We start from the raw sequence: 17,021 nt of genomic DNA, 5'->3' as shown, positions 1-17,021 counted from the left end.
TTAGTGGCAATCCAGAAAATCATGAGGACCTTCAGCTACCAACAATAAGCTAATGTAGCAGCTCCAGCAGTAGATAATAGAACATCAGTCTATTTAGACTCCTTTTTTTAGAATTTGACACTGATAATGAAATAAATATTTGGGAATTTATACGTGAATATCAACAAAAACAAGGAGGTAAAAAAATTACTTGGTAGAGAACAGCAATAGAAATTGTTATGTAGAATATCATAAGCATGACTTATACACATAATATGAGTTCTTGAAAAAGGATCTTGGTGCCACATTAAAAGTCTCTCGTAAGGTCCTTTAATTTATTTGTGCACTGAACATGGTGCAATATTGGATGCATTGCTTTAGCAGTTATGCCTATCACTGCAAATGAATACTTACTTTGGGATACAAGTATTCACCCAGTTTAAGCATGAACTTTGCTAATTAGAAGTACATTTATAAACCTTTCAGAACTGGTGTAAATTCAAGAAATTTGCATGAGCTGCATTGATACACGTGAGAATGGATAATAATAAAAACAAAAAACTGCGGATGCTGGAAATCCAAAACAAAAACAGAATTACCTGGAAAAACTCAGCAGGTCTGGCAGCATCGGCGGAGAAGAAAAGACTTGACATTTCGAGTCCTCATGTCCCTTCAACAGAGTGAGGTCATGAGGACACGAAACGTCAACTTTTTTCTTCTCCGCCAATGCTGCCAGACCTGCTGGATTTTTCCAGGTAATTCTGTTTTTGTCATGTGAGAATGGAGCTCTGTTGAGTGGCAAAATAGTGGAGGTTTTGTGGAATCAATGTAAAAAATTGTGGAAATTTGGGGATAATGTAAATTGGTTCAAGTCACTTGCTCTAAAATCTCCTTAATCCTTTGTACCTAAACTGGTGTTATATTAATGCTTTGTTCAGCGCCAGTTCTCAGCAAAATCCAGGTCAGTACAAGGTGGTATGGCCTTGGGCCATAAAGGCCATAAGGTTCCAGGCTGGATTCCCAGCCAATGGTGAACTTAATTGTAGTACTGATGCAAACCAGAGTCCAAGAAGTCAGCATTTATTTCCCATCCCTAATTGCCCTTGTTTATAGGGCAGTTAAGAGTCAACCACATTGCTGTGGGTCTGGAGTCACATGTAGGCCAGACCAGTTAAGGGCAGCAGATTTCCTTCCCTAAAGGACATTAGTGAATCAGGTGGTTTTTATAATAATCAACAATGGTTTCGTCATCAAACTTTTAATTCCAGACTTTTATTGAATTCAAATTTCACCATCTGCTATGGTGGGATTTGAACCTGGGTCCCCAGGGCATTAACTTGGGTTTCTGAAATACTAATCCAGCAACAATACCAAAATGCCCCAATTAAACAACTCACTGGAGGAGCAGGCTCAATGATGGGGGAGCCCAGCACATTAGTGCAAAAGACAAGGCTGAAGCATTTGCTACAATTTTCAGCCAGAAGTGCCAAGTGGATGATCCATCTTGGCTTCCTCCGGAGGTCCACAGCATCACAGATGCCATTCCTCAGCCAATTCGATTCACTCCACATGATATCAAGAAACGGCTGAAGGCACTGGATACTGCAAAGGCTATGGGTCCTGACAATATTCCTGCAATAGTACTGAAGACTTGTGCTCCAGAACTTGCCCTGCCCCTAGCCAAGCTGTTCCAGTACAGCTACAACTCTGGCATCTACCCGGCTATGTGGAAAATTGCCCAGGTATGTCCTGTATACAAAAAGCAGGACAAATCCAACCCAGTCATTTATTGCCCCATCGGTCTACTCTCAATCATCAGTAAATTTAAGGAAGGGGTCATCAACAGTGTTGTCAAGCAGCACTTGCTTAGCAATAACCTGCTCACTGACGGCCAGTTTGAGTTCCGCCAGGGCCACTGTGCTCCTGATCTCATTACAGCCTTGGTTCAAACATGGACAGAAGAGCTGAACTCCCGAGGTGAGGAGAGTGACTCTGCCCTTGACATCAAGGTAGCATTTGACCGAGTGTGGCATCAAGGAGCCCTAGCAAAACTGAATCAATGGGAATCAGGGGGAAAACTCTCCACTGGTTGGAGTCATACCTAGCACAAAGGAAGATGGTTGTGGTTGTTGGAGGTCAGTCATCTCAGTTCCAGGACATCACTGCAGGGGTTCCTCAGGGTAGTGCCCTCAGCCCAACCATCTTCAGCTGCTTCATCAGTGACCTTCCCTCCAGCATAAGGTCAGAAGTGGGGTTGGTCGCTGATGATTGTACCATGTTCAGCACCATTCGTGACTCCTCAGATACTGAAGCAGCCCATGTCCAAGTGCAGTAAGGCTGGACAATATCCAGGCTTGGGCTGACAAGTGGCAAGTAACACTCATGCCATGCAAATGTCAGGCAATGATCATTTCCAACAAGAGAGAATCCAACCAGCACTCCTTGATGTTCAATGGCATTACCATCACTGATCCCCCACCGTCAACGTCCTGGAGGTTACCATTGACCAAAACTGAACTGGACTAACCATATAAATACTGTGGCTACAAGAGCAAGTCAGAGGCTAGGAATAGTGCGACGAGTAAGTCAACTCCTGACTCCCCAAAGCCTGTCCACCATCTATAAGGCACAAGTCAGGAGTGTGATGGAATACTCCCTACTTGCCTGGGTGAGTGCAGCTCCTACACATTCAAGAAGCTTGACACCATCCAGGACAAAGCAGCCGCTTGATTGGCACCACATCCACAAACATTCTCTCCCTCCACCACTGACACACAGTATCAGCAGTGTGTACCGTCTACAAGATGCACTGCAGAAATTCACCAAGGCTCCTCAGACAGCAACTTCTAAACCCACAGCCACTACCATCCAGAAGGACAAGGACAGCAGATTGATGGGAACACCACCACCTGCAAGTTCTCTCCAAGTCACTCATCATCCTGACCTGGACATATATCGTCGTTACTTCACTGTCGCTGGGTCAAAATCCTCGAACTCCCTCCCTGACTGTGCTGTGGGTGTACCTACACCACATGGACTGCAGCGGTTGAAGAAGACAGCTCACCACCACCTTCTCAAGGGCAGCCAGTGAAGCCCACATCCCATGAATGAGTAAAAAAAATGCAAAATTTGTATTGACCACAGACATATTGCAGGATGAATTTGCAAAGCAGTCACTATGGTGGCATTTGAGCTGTATTTTCACTGCAGCTGCTCTAAGAACTTAGCATGTGCAAAACACTACCAATGGTGGCCATATCACCTCATTTTGATATCATTTTGACGAAAACATGTTTGACCACTCTTTCATTTCATTGGAAATATATGAAGCAAAATAAATTGGACTCGACGTCCAAGGAAGAGTCATATTCCACTTGAAAATATCTCTCCACAGATGGTTCCAGACCTGCAGTTTTATTTTTATTCATCCATGGAATCGGGGTGTCGCTGGCAAGGTGGGCATTCATTGCCCGCCATGCCCAATTGTCCTTGATTAGGTGGTGGTGAGCCAGTTTCTTGACTACAACTGAATGGCTTGTTGGGCCATTTCAGAGAGCAGTTACAAGTCCACCACATTACTTTGGGTCTGGAGTCACAGATAGGACCAATCAAAGAAAGGAGAGCAGGTTAAAGGAAGAAAGTTAGTGAACCAGATGGAGGGTTGCAACCACCTTGTAGTTTCATGGTCACCACTACTTTATTCCAGACAGCTGTCATTAGCTTAATTTAAATTCCCCAGCTAATGTGGTGGAACTTGAACTCATGTCTCTGGATGACCAGTCCAATACCATTCATGGGCTGTGGGCTTCGCTGGCAAGGCCAGCATTTATTGCCTATGCCTAACTGTCCTTGAGAAGGCGGTGGTGAGCTGCTTGCGCGGCTGTAGTCCATATGGTGTTAGCAACACCCGCAGTGCTGTGAGGGAGTCAATGCTATTGCAGCGGAAGAAACAAGGACATGTATGGCTATTGGAAGGGAATGAAATCTTCGAAGTGGATTCGAAACAGCATAAGGCACACTTTCTAAGCTCGGGCTTGTGGGGGCGGGGTGATTCCACCGGACAGCATTCAGCTCGGTGCCGGTCCCAGCCAAGAAGCACAAGGCAGCCTTTAACTGACGGCCACTCCCTGTTATAGGCGATGCGACCGGGCAGGCGGCGTTGTTGCCTGGGTAACAGTTTGTTACACAAGGACAGCGGCACCTGACGGCTACAGCTCAAGAGGACACGGGGAGGGGGGTAAAATCTTATGTGCAAGTAAAAGAAACCAGAGCAGATAGTTTTAATTACGTCTTTGTTAGACGTTGTGGAATTATGGCTTCCCGTAGCGCTGGGACACTCATAACTAACTACAATGCGACATACATCCCTCCTGCCTTAATGCCAGGGTAAGATTAATGGTGCATTGATCATGTTAGATGTCAGAATTTGTGTTAGGCTGTTAATGACTGTTAAGTTTACACTATTCAGTCCCAGAAACCCAGTATTGTTTGGAAACTGCACAACTAACGTAGCAACTTTGAGACGTGGTGATTACTTTTTTTTTCCAGATTTGTTCTAAAATCTTACATATTTTATTGTTCAGATAAATAAATGTTTGCCATATTAAATTGCTAAACATCTCTTGTCCAGTTCATTATCATACAGAAGCCTGAGATTTCCAGGGCCATTCAGTCATTCCAAAACTCGTTCCCAAAACTCATCCAGGCTTGCTTTGAAATAGAGTCAAAGATAGTCACACAAAAGTAATATCGCCCTGCACCGTCCCTCCACGTTAAAAACAAATTCAGAGAGTTACTGATTCAGAATGTATATAAAACATACATTGATTGTGCACCACCAGGAACTGTTTAAGGTTTATATTTGAAGTTGGCAGTTAGGTCATGTTAACTACATATAATAACTTTATAACATGATAACTTCCAAGGTGGAATAGATAGAGTGGACAGGATAAAATTGTTTCCCTTGGAGAATTCTAGAACCAGGGGACATAGATTCAAGATAAGGGGCAGAAGGTGTAGGGGGGACATGAGGAAGAACTTTTTTATGTAGAGGTTAGTGGATGTCTGGAATTCGCTGCCCAAGTTGGTGTTAGAGGCAGAAACTCTTTTAAAAAGTACCTGGATCTGCACCTTAAGTGCTGTAAGCTGCAGGGCTATGGGCTGGGTGCAGGAAGGTGGGATTAGAAAGGGCACCTGGGTGTCCTCGGGCTGGTATGGTCAAGATGGGCCGAACGGCCTCCTTCTGTGCTGTAACTTTTCTATGGTTCTATGTTCTCCCTTGCCACTCGTAGCCCTGGTCATATGTCTTGGTGTCCGGTGAATAATTGGCAAACTGATTAGGCAACCTAAAATGGGCTCAAATCATGGAATAGTACAGCCCAGTACAGTACAGACCATCGTGCCTGTGCCTGCTATTTTGGCGAGCAATCCAGGGCAGACCCCTTCCCTGCTTCTTTCCCTTTCTCCTGCCTTCATCAAATTCCCTTTCGGTGGATATTACTAAGTTCGTTTCTACCAGCCTATCAAGCAGTGCACTCCAAATCCTAACTGCACATTGTGTAAAAAGGATTTTCTTCATACCTTAAGCCTGTGCCCTTTGGTTATTGAGGCTTTGGTCATTAGTAATAGAGTAAATAAAGAAAAACCATCTAAACCCCTTTATGATTTTACACACCTGTAAGAAATTTCCTCTCAGCATTGTCAGTTCTAAGGAGAACAACCCCAGCTTGTGCAATCTATCGATGTAACTGCAACCCCTCACCCCTGGAACCATTCCAGTCAATCTGTACCTTTGACAAAGCCTTCACATTCTTCCTGAAGTTACAGTCACCAGAATTGGATACAATGGGTTAGGTTTTAGGAACATCTGCCCCCCTCGCACTGGTGTGTTTGGAGGTGGGGGGGACTCATAAATGCACACATGGCCTTTTCACTGCCTTCCTGCCTGTCCCTCATTTATGGTGGAGGGAGGTGGTGGTTAGAATCAGGCAGCCTGCCTGCCCTTGGGCCTAATGAGGTCCTTAAATGGCCAATTAATGACCACTTAAATGCCTAATTCCACCTTCACTGCTGTTTTACCTAATGCAGGGTGAGGTCTATGTCAGGTGGGTAGCCCAGCAGCTTTTAATGCCTGGGTTGGTGTCGAGCAAGGAGTGGCACCTCCCTTGGCAGTCCCCTGTGCCCACCAGAGGCATGCATCCCTCAAGGCCAGACACCCCCCCTTTAACCCTCCTCCTGGCCTCTCAAACCTGGTCTACCACCTCCTTACCCCCCCCCTCACTGGGATCTTCCAACCAGCCCCCACTGATATTCTGGACTTACCTTGAAGTCCGGCTCTATAGCCCCCTCTTGCTCGGGGCCTGCCTGTAAGCTCAGCAGTGGCCATCACTTGAACTTGGTGCTACTGGGATTCAGAGCTGCTGGCCAATCAGATTGGCCGGCAGCTCTCTAAGGCAGGACTTCGTCCCCAGATAAGGGCCGAAGTTTTGGCATTAGGCAATTAACGCTGTCTCCAGTGTAAAATGGCTATGGTTCAGCTAGCTTTTTGATGGACAAGCTCCCAACCAACATTTTAGCTGGGGGGTAGAAAACACAGCACCTTGTAAAATCCAGCCCAAAATTTCAGTCGGAGCTGAACTAGTGTTTATGTAGGTTTAACATAACTTCCTGGCTTTTGTGCTTTATGCCTCTACTTATTAATCCCAGGATCCTAAATGCTTTATTAACTGCTTTGTTAATCTGTTCTACCACCTTCAAAAATATGGGCAAAAACACCTTCAGATCTCCCTGTTAATGCACCACCTATAAAATTGTACCATTTTGCCTGTATTGTTCATGCATCCCCTTAAATTTGCACCTGTTGTGATATCACTTTAAGGGAAAAGGCAAATGATTAAAGAACTAGGATGTGTGCAGCAGTAGTGTGTGTGAGTGGTTGTAGCTGTTGCTATGGATTATGATGGTTGCTAAATTCCTGGAGTAGATCCGTCTGTTGTGTTATCCTGTAGTAGTCTTCAAATAAATCAAACCTACTTAAGGTTTACCTGTCCTGTGTGTGAGATCGGTGCATTTGCACAAAGGAGGCAGAAATGCAACATGTTGCCTAGCTTGTATTGTTTCTCGTTATTTTTGCATCTGAAATGCACCATTTCATTTTTCTGCATTGAATTTCATCTGCTATGTGTCTGCCCATTCCACCAGCCTGTCTATGTCTTCTTGATCAAAAACAGAATTACCTGGAAAAACTCAGCAGGTCTGGCAGCATCGGCGGAGAAGAAAAGAGTTGACGTTTCGAGTCCTCATGACCCTTCGACAGAACTTGAAGGGTCGAAGTTCTGTCGAAGGGTCATGAGGACTCGAAACGTCAACTCTTTTCTTCTCCGCCGATGCTGCCAGACCTGCTGAGTTTTTCCAGGTAATTCTGTTTTTGTTTTGGATTTCCAGCATCCGCAGTTTTTTTGTTTTTATCTCTATGTCTTCTTGATGCCTGTTGTAATCTCCCTCACTGTTTACTACGCTTCCAATGTTTGTGCCAGCTGCAAATTTCAAATTGTGCCCTGTGTCCCCAAGTCATTAATGTAGATCAGAAGTGGCAATGGCCCAAGTAGCAAGTCCTGGAACCCTTGGGAACAGCTCTATACCTCCCTCTGCTTTGACAAACAGCTGTTCACCACAATAGTCTGTTTTCTATCCCTTAAGCAGTTAATTTGAAATTGAAATGTTTATCAAACATTAAAGGTATAAAGCTTGATGTGGTATTAGAGGAAACTAAAATAATAAGTAATTCACAGTTAAAATATGTGATGTTTGAGGTTCCTTACTAATTTTTGAAAATAAAGCTCCCTTATGATTCTGGTTACTGAAATGGCTTTCAGTTCCTTTTAATGTGAAATCTCAATAGTGTCAGCCTGTCATTATAACCACAATTACTATGCTGAATACTGAATACAACAAAATGCTGAATGTTCTGTGAATCACCTAATGTATCACATTAGTCGGCTCTTTGAATATATCTTTTGCAACTACAGCTATTATGTAGACTGTTAAGAAGTAGAGAAGGTAAAGGGGAGATTTAATAGAGCTGTTTAAAATCGTGAAATGTTTTGATAGAGTAAATAAGGAGACACTGCTTCCAGTGACAGAAGGGTCAGCAACTAGAGGACACAGATGTAGCAAATTGTGATGACCTGGAATGCATTGGCTGGAAGAGTGGAAGCAGGTTCAATAACAATTTTTTCAAAAGGGAATTGAAAAAAAAATGCAGGGCTATGGGGAAAGGGTAGGGAAATAAGACTAGATGGATAGCTTTTAAAGAATAGTCACAAGTTATGGGGACGGGATAGCGCAGTGGCATTGTTGCTGGATGAGTAATTCAGAGACCCAGGGTAACGCTCCTGGGTTTGAATCCCGCAAGTGGTGGAATTTGAATTCAATAAAAATCTGGAATTAAAGTTCTAACGACGACCATGAAACCATTGTTGATTGTTGTAAAAACTCATCTGATTCATTAATGTATTTTAGGGAAGGAAATTGTCCTTCCCTGGTCTGGTCTATATGTGACTCTTAACTGCCCTCCAAAATGGTCAAGTCACTTGGTTATATCAAACTGCTACAAAGTCTCAAAAAAGGAATGAAACTGGTCGGAACATGGGAATCGATCTAGCCACCGGAAATGTCAACGGCAAACTCAGCCCTGTCAACCCTGCAAAGTCCCCCTTACTAGCATCTAGGGGCTAGTGCCAAAATTGGAAGGATTGTCTGACAGACTAGTCAAGCAACAGCCTGACATAGTCATCCTCACAGATTCATAGTGTCCCAGACTCCACCATCACCATCCCTGCAGAGGTGATGGCACAGTGGTATACAGTCGGGAGGGAGTTTCCCTGGGAATCCTTAACATCAACTCCGGATCCCATGAAGTGTCATGGTGCCAGGTCAAACATGGGCAAGGAAACCTCCTCCTGACTGACACGTACCTCCCTCCCTCAGCTGATGAATCAGTGCCTCCTCCATGTTGAACACCACTTGGAGGAAGCACTGAGACTGGCAGGGGTGCAGAATGTACTCTGGGTGGGGGACTTTAATGTCAATCACCAAGAGTAGCTCGGTGGCACATCACAACCGAGCTGGCCGAGTCCTAAAGGACATAGCTGCTAGATTGAGTCAGCGGCGGATGCTGAGGGAACCAACAAGAGAGAAAAACTTACTTGGCCTCATCCTCACCAATCTGCCTGCCACAGGATTGGTGGGAGTGACCACCACACAGTCATCCTGGAGGCTAAGTCCTGCCTTCACTTTGGGGATACCCTCCATCGTGTTGTGTGGCACTACCACCGTGCTAAATGGGTTAGATTTCGAACAGATCTAACAACTCAAAACTGGGCATCCATGAGGCACTGTGGGCCATCAGCAGCAGCAGAATTATACTTGAACACAATCTGTAACCTCATGGCCCGGCATATCCTCACTCTACCATTACCACCAAGCCAGGGGATCAACCCTGGTTCAATGAAGGGTGCAGGAGGGCACTCCAAGAGCAGCACCAGGCATACCTGAAAATGAGTTGTCAACCTGGTGAAGCTAATACACAGGACTACTTGCGTGTCAAACAGCATAAGCAGCAAGTGATAGACAGAGCTAAGCGATCCCACAACCAACGGATCAGATCTAAGCTCTGCAGTCCTGCCACACCCAGTCATGAGTGGTGGTGGATAATTAAACAACTCACTGGAGGAGAAGGCTCCACAAATATCCCCATCCTCAATGAAGGAGGAGCCCAGCACATCAGTGCAAAAAATAAGGCTGAAGCATTTGCTACAATCTTCAGGCAGAATTGCTGAGTGGATGATCCATCTTGGCCTCCGCCAGAAGTCCCCAGCATCACAGATGCCAGTCTTCAGCCAGTTCCAATTCATCCACCTGATATCAAGCAATAGCTGAAGGAGCTGGATACTGCAAAGTCAGGAGTGTGAAGGAATACTCCCCACTTGCCTGGACGAGTGCAGCTCCTACAACACTCAAGAAGCTCAACACCATCCAGGGCAAAGCAGCTCGCTTGATTGGCACCCCATCCACAAACATTCACTCCCTCCACCACTGACGCACAGTAGCAGCCGTGTGTACCATCTACAGGATGCACTGCAGGAATTCAGCAAGGCTCCTTAGATAGCATCTTCCAAACCCACGAATACTACGATCCAGACGGAGAAGGGCAGCAGATAGATGGGAACATCACCACCTGGAAGTTCGCCTCCAAGTCACACACCATCCTGACGTAGAAATATATCGCTCTTCCTTCATTGTCATTGGGTCAAAATCCTGGAACTCCTGATCAGCCAGATTCCTCACTGGGACCACAAGATTTGCATGTCCAATTATTACCAATTTGCCAACCAGTAGAGACAAACTTTTGCTATTTACCCCATCAACACATTCAGATTTTATAAAAGCTCTGTTAGAACACCCTTTAAAGTTCTGGTGAAAAATTTTCCAATTTTGTAAGCCTTTATTCAAAACTGCAATTTTCACCCCTGTTATCAGTCTTGTGAAGTTTCACAACACTTTTTCCAATGGCTGGAATATTCCTGGTTATTCTGGGATACTTAGCATTAGGAGGACTTCTTCAATTTCAATTTCAATACAGTTCCCTCTTCCGCATTTTCTTTAAGGGTTTCTATAATCCCGATTTCACCATCTTTTTTTGGACACTGAAGCAAAATGCATAATATTAATCTTCATTATTCCCTCATTAAATACAACGGCAGTGGTCACTTCTAACTGGTCCCTCTACTTGATTTACTGACCGTTTACGTATGTTGAGAATGAGGTGGAAAATTTGGATACATATTGTATTACATCATTAGCACCATAGGGATATTTTGTGTTCAACTCTCCACAAACGTTTAGTCCTTTGAAAGGTGGAGAATGCAGGGAGCTCAGGCTATCGGTGTAAACCATGGGTGTTGTGAGGACTGGATGTTAATCTACTTTCTCAGTCTAAAAGAGAATTTCCACTCCATCAACCTGTTTTTTCTGTAACCAGGTAGAACACCAAGGAAAAGGTGTTAGTACTATAAGTGCTTCATGATGCTGAAAAATCAATCTGTTTTTTCTCAAGTGGCATTGCTGTGGAAGATCTTATCTGATGTCTGTGAAATACTCTAGGAGAAATGGCACCTAGCCTGAAAGCCTGGACTTTGGCTAATATTTTATTGCTATTGTTGAGGGGGCACAACTCAACAACTATTATCATAACCAGGCAGCCCATCCCTCCAGCAGAGGGAGGCACCATTGTGGGAAGCCAGAGAGACCTTCAGGATCATTACAGTTGTTGCTAAGAGTTGTGAACCCAGAGGAAGAAAAGTAAAGCAAACACAGGAGACATTGAATGTAGAGCATTGAATAAGCCCAGCCACAGACAGGCGGGGTGGATAAAACAGATGCTATAAACCTCCTCTGGTATACCAGACCGAAATACCATGAGTAGAGCAAAAAGCTGGGGTGGTACCTCAGCTATGTGCTATGTGAAGCAGAATTGTTGCCGTAGGTGTGAAAACTAACAGTAATTGTGTTTCTCAAAATATTGAGATTAATAGGTAATTTACAAATGATCATACTTCACTCCACAACTGAGTCTCAGACCATACAATAATAAACTACACAATGCTGACTGAGCCAATCCTGTCCTTTGCCAGCTCTCCAGGAGAGTGCACAACTGCTTAATTCCCTAAACACTGGCTGCGATGCTGGCTATAATAAGCCCCATTGCCCAAAGGCTTCCCACCTAAATTCTGCAAGCTGCTGCCCAAGAGCTGACTCTTCTTCTAAAGCTTCACCACTACATTCAGGGAAGAGTAGCATGCCATTCTACAACTTTTGAAACCTCAGCCTGACAATGTGAATGTAATGCAATATCTGACCAGATCACCATTTTATTATTATCGTTTAATGCTTAAGCATCATTGAGACGGCAAACTATCAGTGAGATGTTTTATGGACTGAATTAAACTCTTGTTCCTTTTTATATTCTTGTTTCTAGGTACCGTGGCTTTGTCCCTACTGTAAATTTCACATATGGTGATACCTATGGAAACACCACCAGGAAGTACTTCCAAGATTTCCGCCTGTCAGCTCTGAATTCAAGTCAGAGTCCTTATAGTAAAGGAGGGCAATTCCCAACCATTTATTCCAATGATCCCTCTCTTGTAATAGCAGATAGGTCCCACAACCGGAATAGATGGCTATATGCCCCACAATGGTCCAGGAATGACGTGGATTTTGACAGGAATGAAGAACTGAAAAAGTTTGACAAGGTAAGGCCAAGATTTTTTTAAACGGAGGTGATTGGAGCCCACATTCTTGGTGGTTTCACATTGTCCTTGCCATACAAAGCAGATGCTATCTGATATTCTACTACAGGCTTATGGCTGGGTGATAATTGAAAGTTTTGGAATGGATGGCCATTTTCTTCAGAGCTCAGAATCATGGGGCCCAATTCAGCTGTTTGAACAGTGCGTGAAATTTCACGCTTACAAAGGAGCCATGGACCAACCAGTTCCTTACCAACATCAAACAATTTTAAATTCAAGATCAAAACCTCTGCAGGTGATACAGTTGGCATCATAAGAATCTTTTACAGTTTGCATTGCGCAGTTTTCAATTCTCCTGCAGCTGATAAAGTGGTCTCACATTGTTGATCAAGAGTCAATGGGCAGAATTTTCTGGGTGACATGCAGCTTAAAATGGCGCGCGCTGATGTTGGGTGAGCGTCCCGATGTCACCCTGCGCCGTTGAGATATTTAGCTGGGCGGGTGCGCGATGAAGTGCGATGCGCGCCCGCCATTAATTAAAGGGCTTGTTAAGGCCTTCAACTTGGCGATCGGCGCTGATTTTGAGGTGCCCGTGCGATCTTCGGCTCGGCCCACGGGAGCAACGGGCAGGCGGGTAAGTGACTTTTTAATAAAACTCATCCATGGGCGGGATATGTGGGCTCAGTGGGGTTGTCAATGTTTTTAATGCGAAATATTTAATGCAGAAAGTGTTTTAAACTTGCCTGAGTGATCGGTAGCAGTTCAGATCGATTTCCAGCAGCTTTCTCTGTTCTTTGAACCTTCAGCTCAGCAGTCTGCAACAGGAATCTTTATCGGGCCTGCAGCTTTCTGGAGGCCTCCATTTAGCCTGGGTATGGGTTCTGACATCTCCACTGGAGGCAGCTCCTCTGAGGAGGAAGGGAGGGATAGAATGAGTAGGAGGCCAGGAGTGGACAATCAGCCTCCAGGGGAGTCACCTTTGGGAGGACAGGCGCAGGCACAAGGGGCACAGGGCCAAGAGGTAGTCCATGGTGGAAGGGGCCGCAGAAGACGCCACTATCCTGCTGCCAGGGTTTACAGGCGGCGAAGCAGCTACCTCAATATGACTGAGGTGCAGTGCCGAAGAAGGCTCCGACTGTCAAGGGAGACAGTCAACTACACCTGTCAGATGATTGGCTCTGAGATCTCCCCTAACTGTGTAGGTGGACACCTCATGCCAGTGGCTCTGAAGGTCACAGTTGCCCTCCACTTCTCTGCATCGGGATCCTTCCAGGGCTCAGTGGGTGATCTTTGTGGTGTCTCCCAATCAGCTGTCCACACTGTGTCAAGCAGGTTACAGATGCTCTGTTCAGACGGGCATTGACCTTCATCCACTTCCACTGCGAACAAGCAAGTCAGACACAGTGAGCCAGAGGCTTCGCGGCCATTGCTGGCTTCCCCCGTGTCCAGGGTGCTATAGACTGTACACATGTGGCCATCAAGGCACCAGCAGGTGAGCTCCACACAAATGGATCTGCAGGACCAGCATTGCCTGACGCATCCATACGCGGCACTTAGGTGCTACATCTTCCACTTCATCAGCTGCAACTAAGGGCTGAGTACAGAACCATCAATGTCCACTCAAACACTCTTGAGATGCTTGTGAAACAGACAAATGCAGCACAAAGGAGACACCCTCAGCCATGGTCACAAATGTGGACTTTATTCCCATCCATCAGATGGTGCCACAAAAAACATAACAAAACATTGCTCTGACGTTGACAAAAATAAATTCCCTAATCTCGGGGCAACAGAAAAGCACCAGTGACAAACTCGTCCAGTGCCTAACGTGCTTTATGCTTAAGTTTGCGGGTGCTACGTCTTGGTGCTGCCCCATCGCTCGGAGAGGCTTGTGAGCCAGCCTGCTGACTCTGCTGTCCTGTTGGCCTCAATGACCTTGGCATCCGTCCTCTGGCCGGTGGAGCCTGTCCTGACCCCGCCTGGGAGGGAGTGGCCAGTTCCAGAATTGGCACCTCCCCAGTTGTCGCAGCCTCAACAGATACAACGGTCACTGGCAGAGGGCCGGAGGAGCTGCTGCCCTCATCCGGAGCGCCCTGAGAGGAGCTCGCAGAAATAGCAGGCAGCTGCTGCACCGACGTGAGGTCACATTGGACCTCCCTGCTCACCGTGGATGGATGGGCACTGAGCTGGGACACTTGGTGTCCAGAACATCTCCCACATTGCGTATGACCAGCTGTGGCCATTACCGCTGTGAGGGCTTGCAGGTCCGAGTGTAACCCAATCAGATGCTGATCAATCTGTTGGAAGCCCCTCTCCATGAGAGTCACCAATCTCTCCAGTGGAGGAAGCCTGATGCTCTGACATGAGGTTCATGCCATCACTGACACTCTGCCTGGATTCCTCCACCACAGAGACCAAGTGAAGCACACTCTCATGCAACCCTGTCAGATGCTCCCACGTACCCAGCCGCTTGTCCTGCAGCTGCTGCATGGCTGACATCTCCAGAGGCACATCATCACAGCCTGACTCAGCATGTGCCTGGTCCCCTGCAGTCCTCCGACTGCTGGCACCATCGGCACTCTCTGTCCCTGCCATCTCCTCCAGCGATTGGGAAGTGCCCTCTCCACTGTGCCCCGGGACACTAGCCGACGTTACATTCCTCACCGATGTGGTAGACGCTGCGCTGGTGCCTGGCTCGCTGAAATGATGTGGCGCTCGTGCCAATTGACGTGCCTCAGGTGTGGAAGGGGGACTCTGGACATCCTCCTGGCGGCCATGCGGTGGTGACGCTGAAATTAACAACAAGGACAGTGGATCAGTTAGTGTTCAGTTAGTAACACAGTTCATCCCTTCCCCCCCAGCCTCATAATGTGCTCAACATTCAAGAACCTAAAGGGACCAACATTGGTGGGGTGGTAAATAGTCAAGAGGAGACCCAAACATTACACCCGCATACAGACAGGCTGGTCAGATGGCCTAAGGAATGCCACATGGAATGTTATGTGGATAAATGTGAAGTTATGCACTTGGGCAAGACAAACAAGGTACGGGAATACATGAGTAATGGTAGGACCGTGGGAAGTCACAATGATTACAGGGTCCTTGCTGGGCAGACCCGTTAAGGTAGCAGAACAGGAACATAAGGCGTTTAACAAGGTAAAAGCCAGACTTGCCTTTATTAGCTGAGGAATAGAATGTAGGAAAAGGGAGGTCATGATGCAAGTGCAGAAAACGCTGTCGAGGCCACAGCTACACTTCTGCGTTCAGTTGTGATCAGCGCTTCATGGGAGGGATGGTATTGGAGTGGGGAGAGCGCAGAGGTTCCTGACCTGGATGCATCCTGGCCTGGAGAGTTGGAGTGATGAGGAAACATCGCAAACACTTGTGACATTTGCCGTGGAGCACAGGAGATTGACAGGTCACATTATTGACCTTCATATTGTTATGAGGGGTATAGAACGGGTGGACAGAAGGCAACATTTCCCCTTGGCGCAGGGATGACTAACGTGGTGGTATTTATTTAAGTTGAGTGCCACGAGGTTGACCGGTGAGGAGCTGAGGAGCTTTTGGACAGAGTAATGTGGGACCCACTGGCTGAAAGGGTGGTGGAGGTACAAACCCTCCTAAGATGCAATAAGTATTCGGATGTGCAGCAGCGATGCCATGGCATGTTAGGCCATGGGGATAGTGGTCACAAATGGGATAAGGTGACTTTGGAAGGTTCTAGAGATGCGCATCCTCAAGGGACTGAGAGACCTTTGTGTATGACCCACACGTCTGACTGTATCAGTCTGTGAATGAGCAGTGTTGCTGCATTAACGATTGCAGCAATCATCAATGCTTTGGATGGTGGGGAGACAGAGTGGATGGGACTGTGGCCCTCAAGTAACTGGCTGCTGCACCCCAGCCTCGCTGACACCTGCTGACCTGGACACTTGGCTTCTTCCCAGCTCCGTGGCCTGTTCTTCAAAGTGGGTCAGTGTGAGCAGCATGGCCTGGCCACCACCAGTGTGCAAACACTCATAGGTGATGTGCACAATTTTCAGCTGCAGAGCAGAGAATACCATTTATTGGGGCTGATCGCTCACGTACTCTGCATGCACACGCCGCACCCCAACCTCAGTGGCCCATCTGAGGCCTCCAGCGGCTCCTGTCCACACTACTGGTGATCAGTCCCCAGAAGATAGTACAGCTGGTCCCAACCCCCTCCCCCAACGGCCACCTTGGACACATTCAGTGTCCATCACTTTGAATAACACCCGGGTCTTAGCGCCCATGGCAAGGAGGTGCAACTAGGTGCGGTGCTGAGGCCAGCAGATGGCTCTTGGCCACGACACCTTGAGGCTCCCCTTCCACCATCTCATCACCATCAATAAGACATGTGTTGGAGTTCTGAGTATGTGTCTAGCTGCGTCCCCTGCAGGTTGCCCCCAGACTAGTCAAATGTGACAAACACCAACATATCCTGCAGGGAGAACCCATCTTCTCCCCAACCACTAAGGTTGATGTAAGTATGGTCACTATTTGTTTGCCCACCCAGCGTGTGCCAAATGCCCAACATTAGTCAAAGCAGTAACGAAACTATGACGTGTTGGGGGTTTGGCGGGGGGGTGGGGGGGGGTTGGTGGTGGGAGGGGGGCCTCAAAGGCTAAGACTACCTGCTGGGTAAAATGCCCAAGGCCGACATGGCCCTCACCCTTCCAGAGCGCAATAAATCATTGAAGTGCTTGTGGC

At 46.6% G+C, this 17,021-nt stretch overlaps 1 protein-coding gene across 1 annotated transcript in view; it reads left to right on the top strand.

The window, feature by feature from the left end:
- The first annotated feature begins 4,291 nt into the window (after positions 1 to 4,291).
- fam166c (family with sequence similarity 166 member C) overlaps positions 4,292 to 17,021 on the top strand; it is a 46,315-nt gene continuing 33,585 nt past the window's right edge. Inside the window, exons 1-2 of the mRNA XM_041187436.1 lie at positions 4,292 to 4,365; positions 12,017 to 12,290. Coding sequence (XP_041043370.1) covers positions 4,292 to 4,365; positions 12,017 to 12,290 — 348 coding nt within the window. The remainder of the gene's footprint in view (positions 4,366 to 12,016; positions 12,291 to 17,021) is intronic.

This window comes from Carcharodon carcharias, chromosome 5 (assembly GCF_017639515.1).
Source record: "Carcharodon carcharias isolate sCarCar2 chromosome 5, sCarCar2.pri, whole genome shotgun sequence".
Lineage (NCBI taxonomy): Eukaryota > Metazoa > Chordata > Chondrichthyes > Lamniformes > Lamnidae > Carcharodon > Carcharodon carcharias.
The sequence above is the reverse complement of the archived record's forward strand: the minus strand, read 5'-3'. Positions and strand labels throughout refer to the sequence as shown.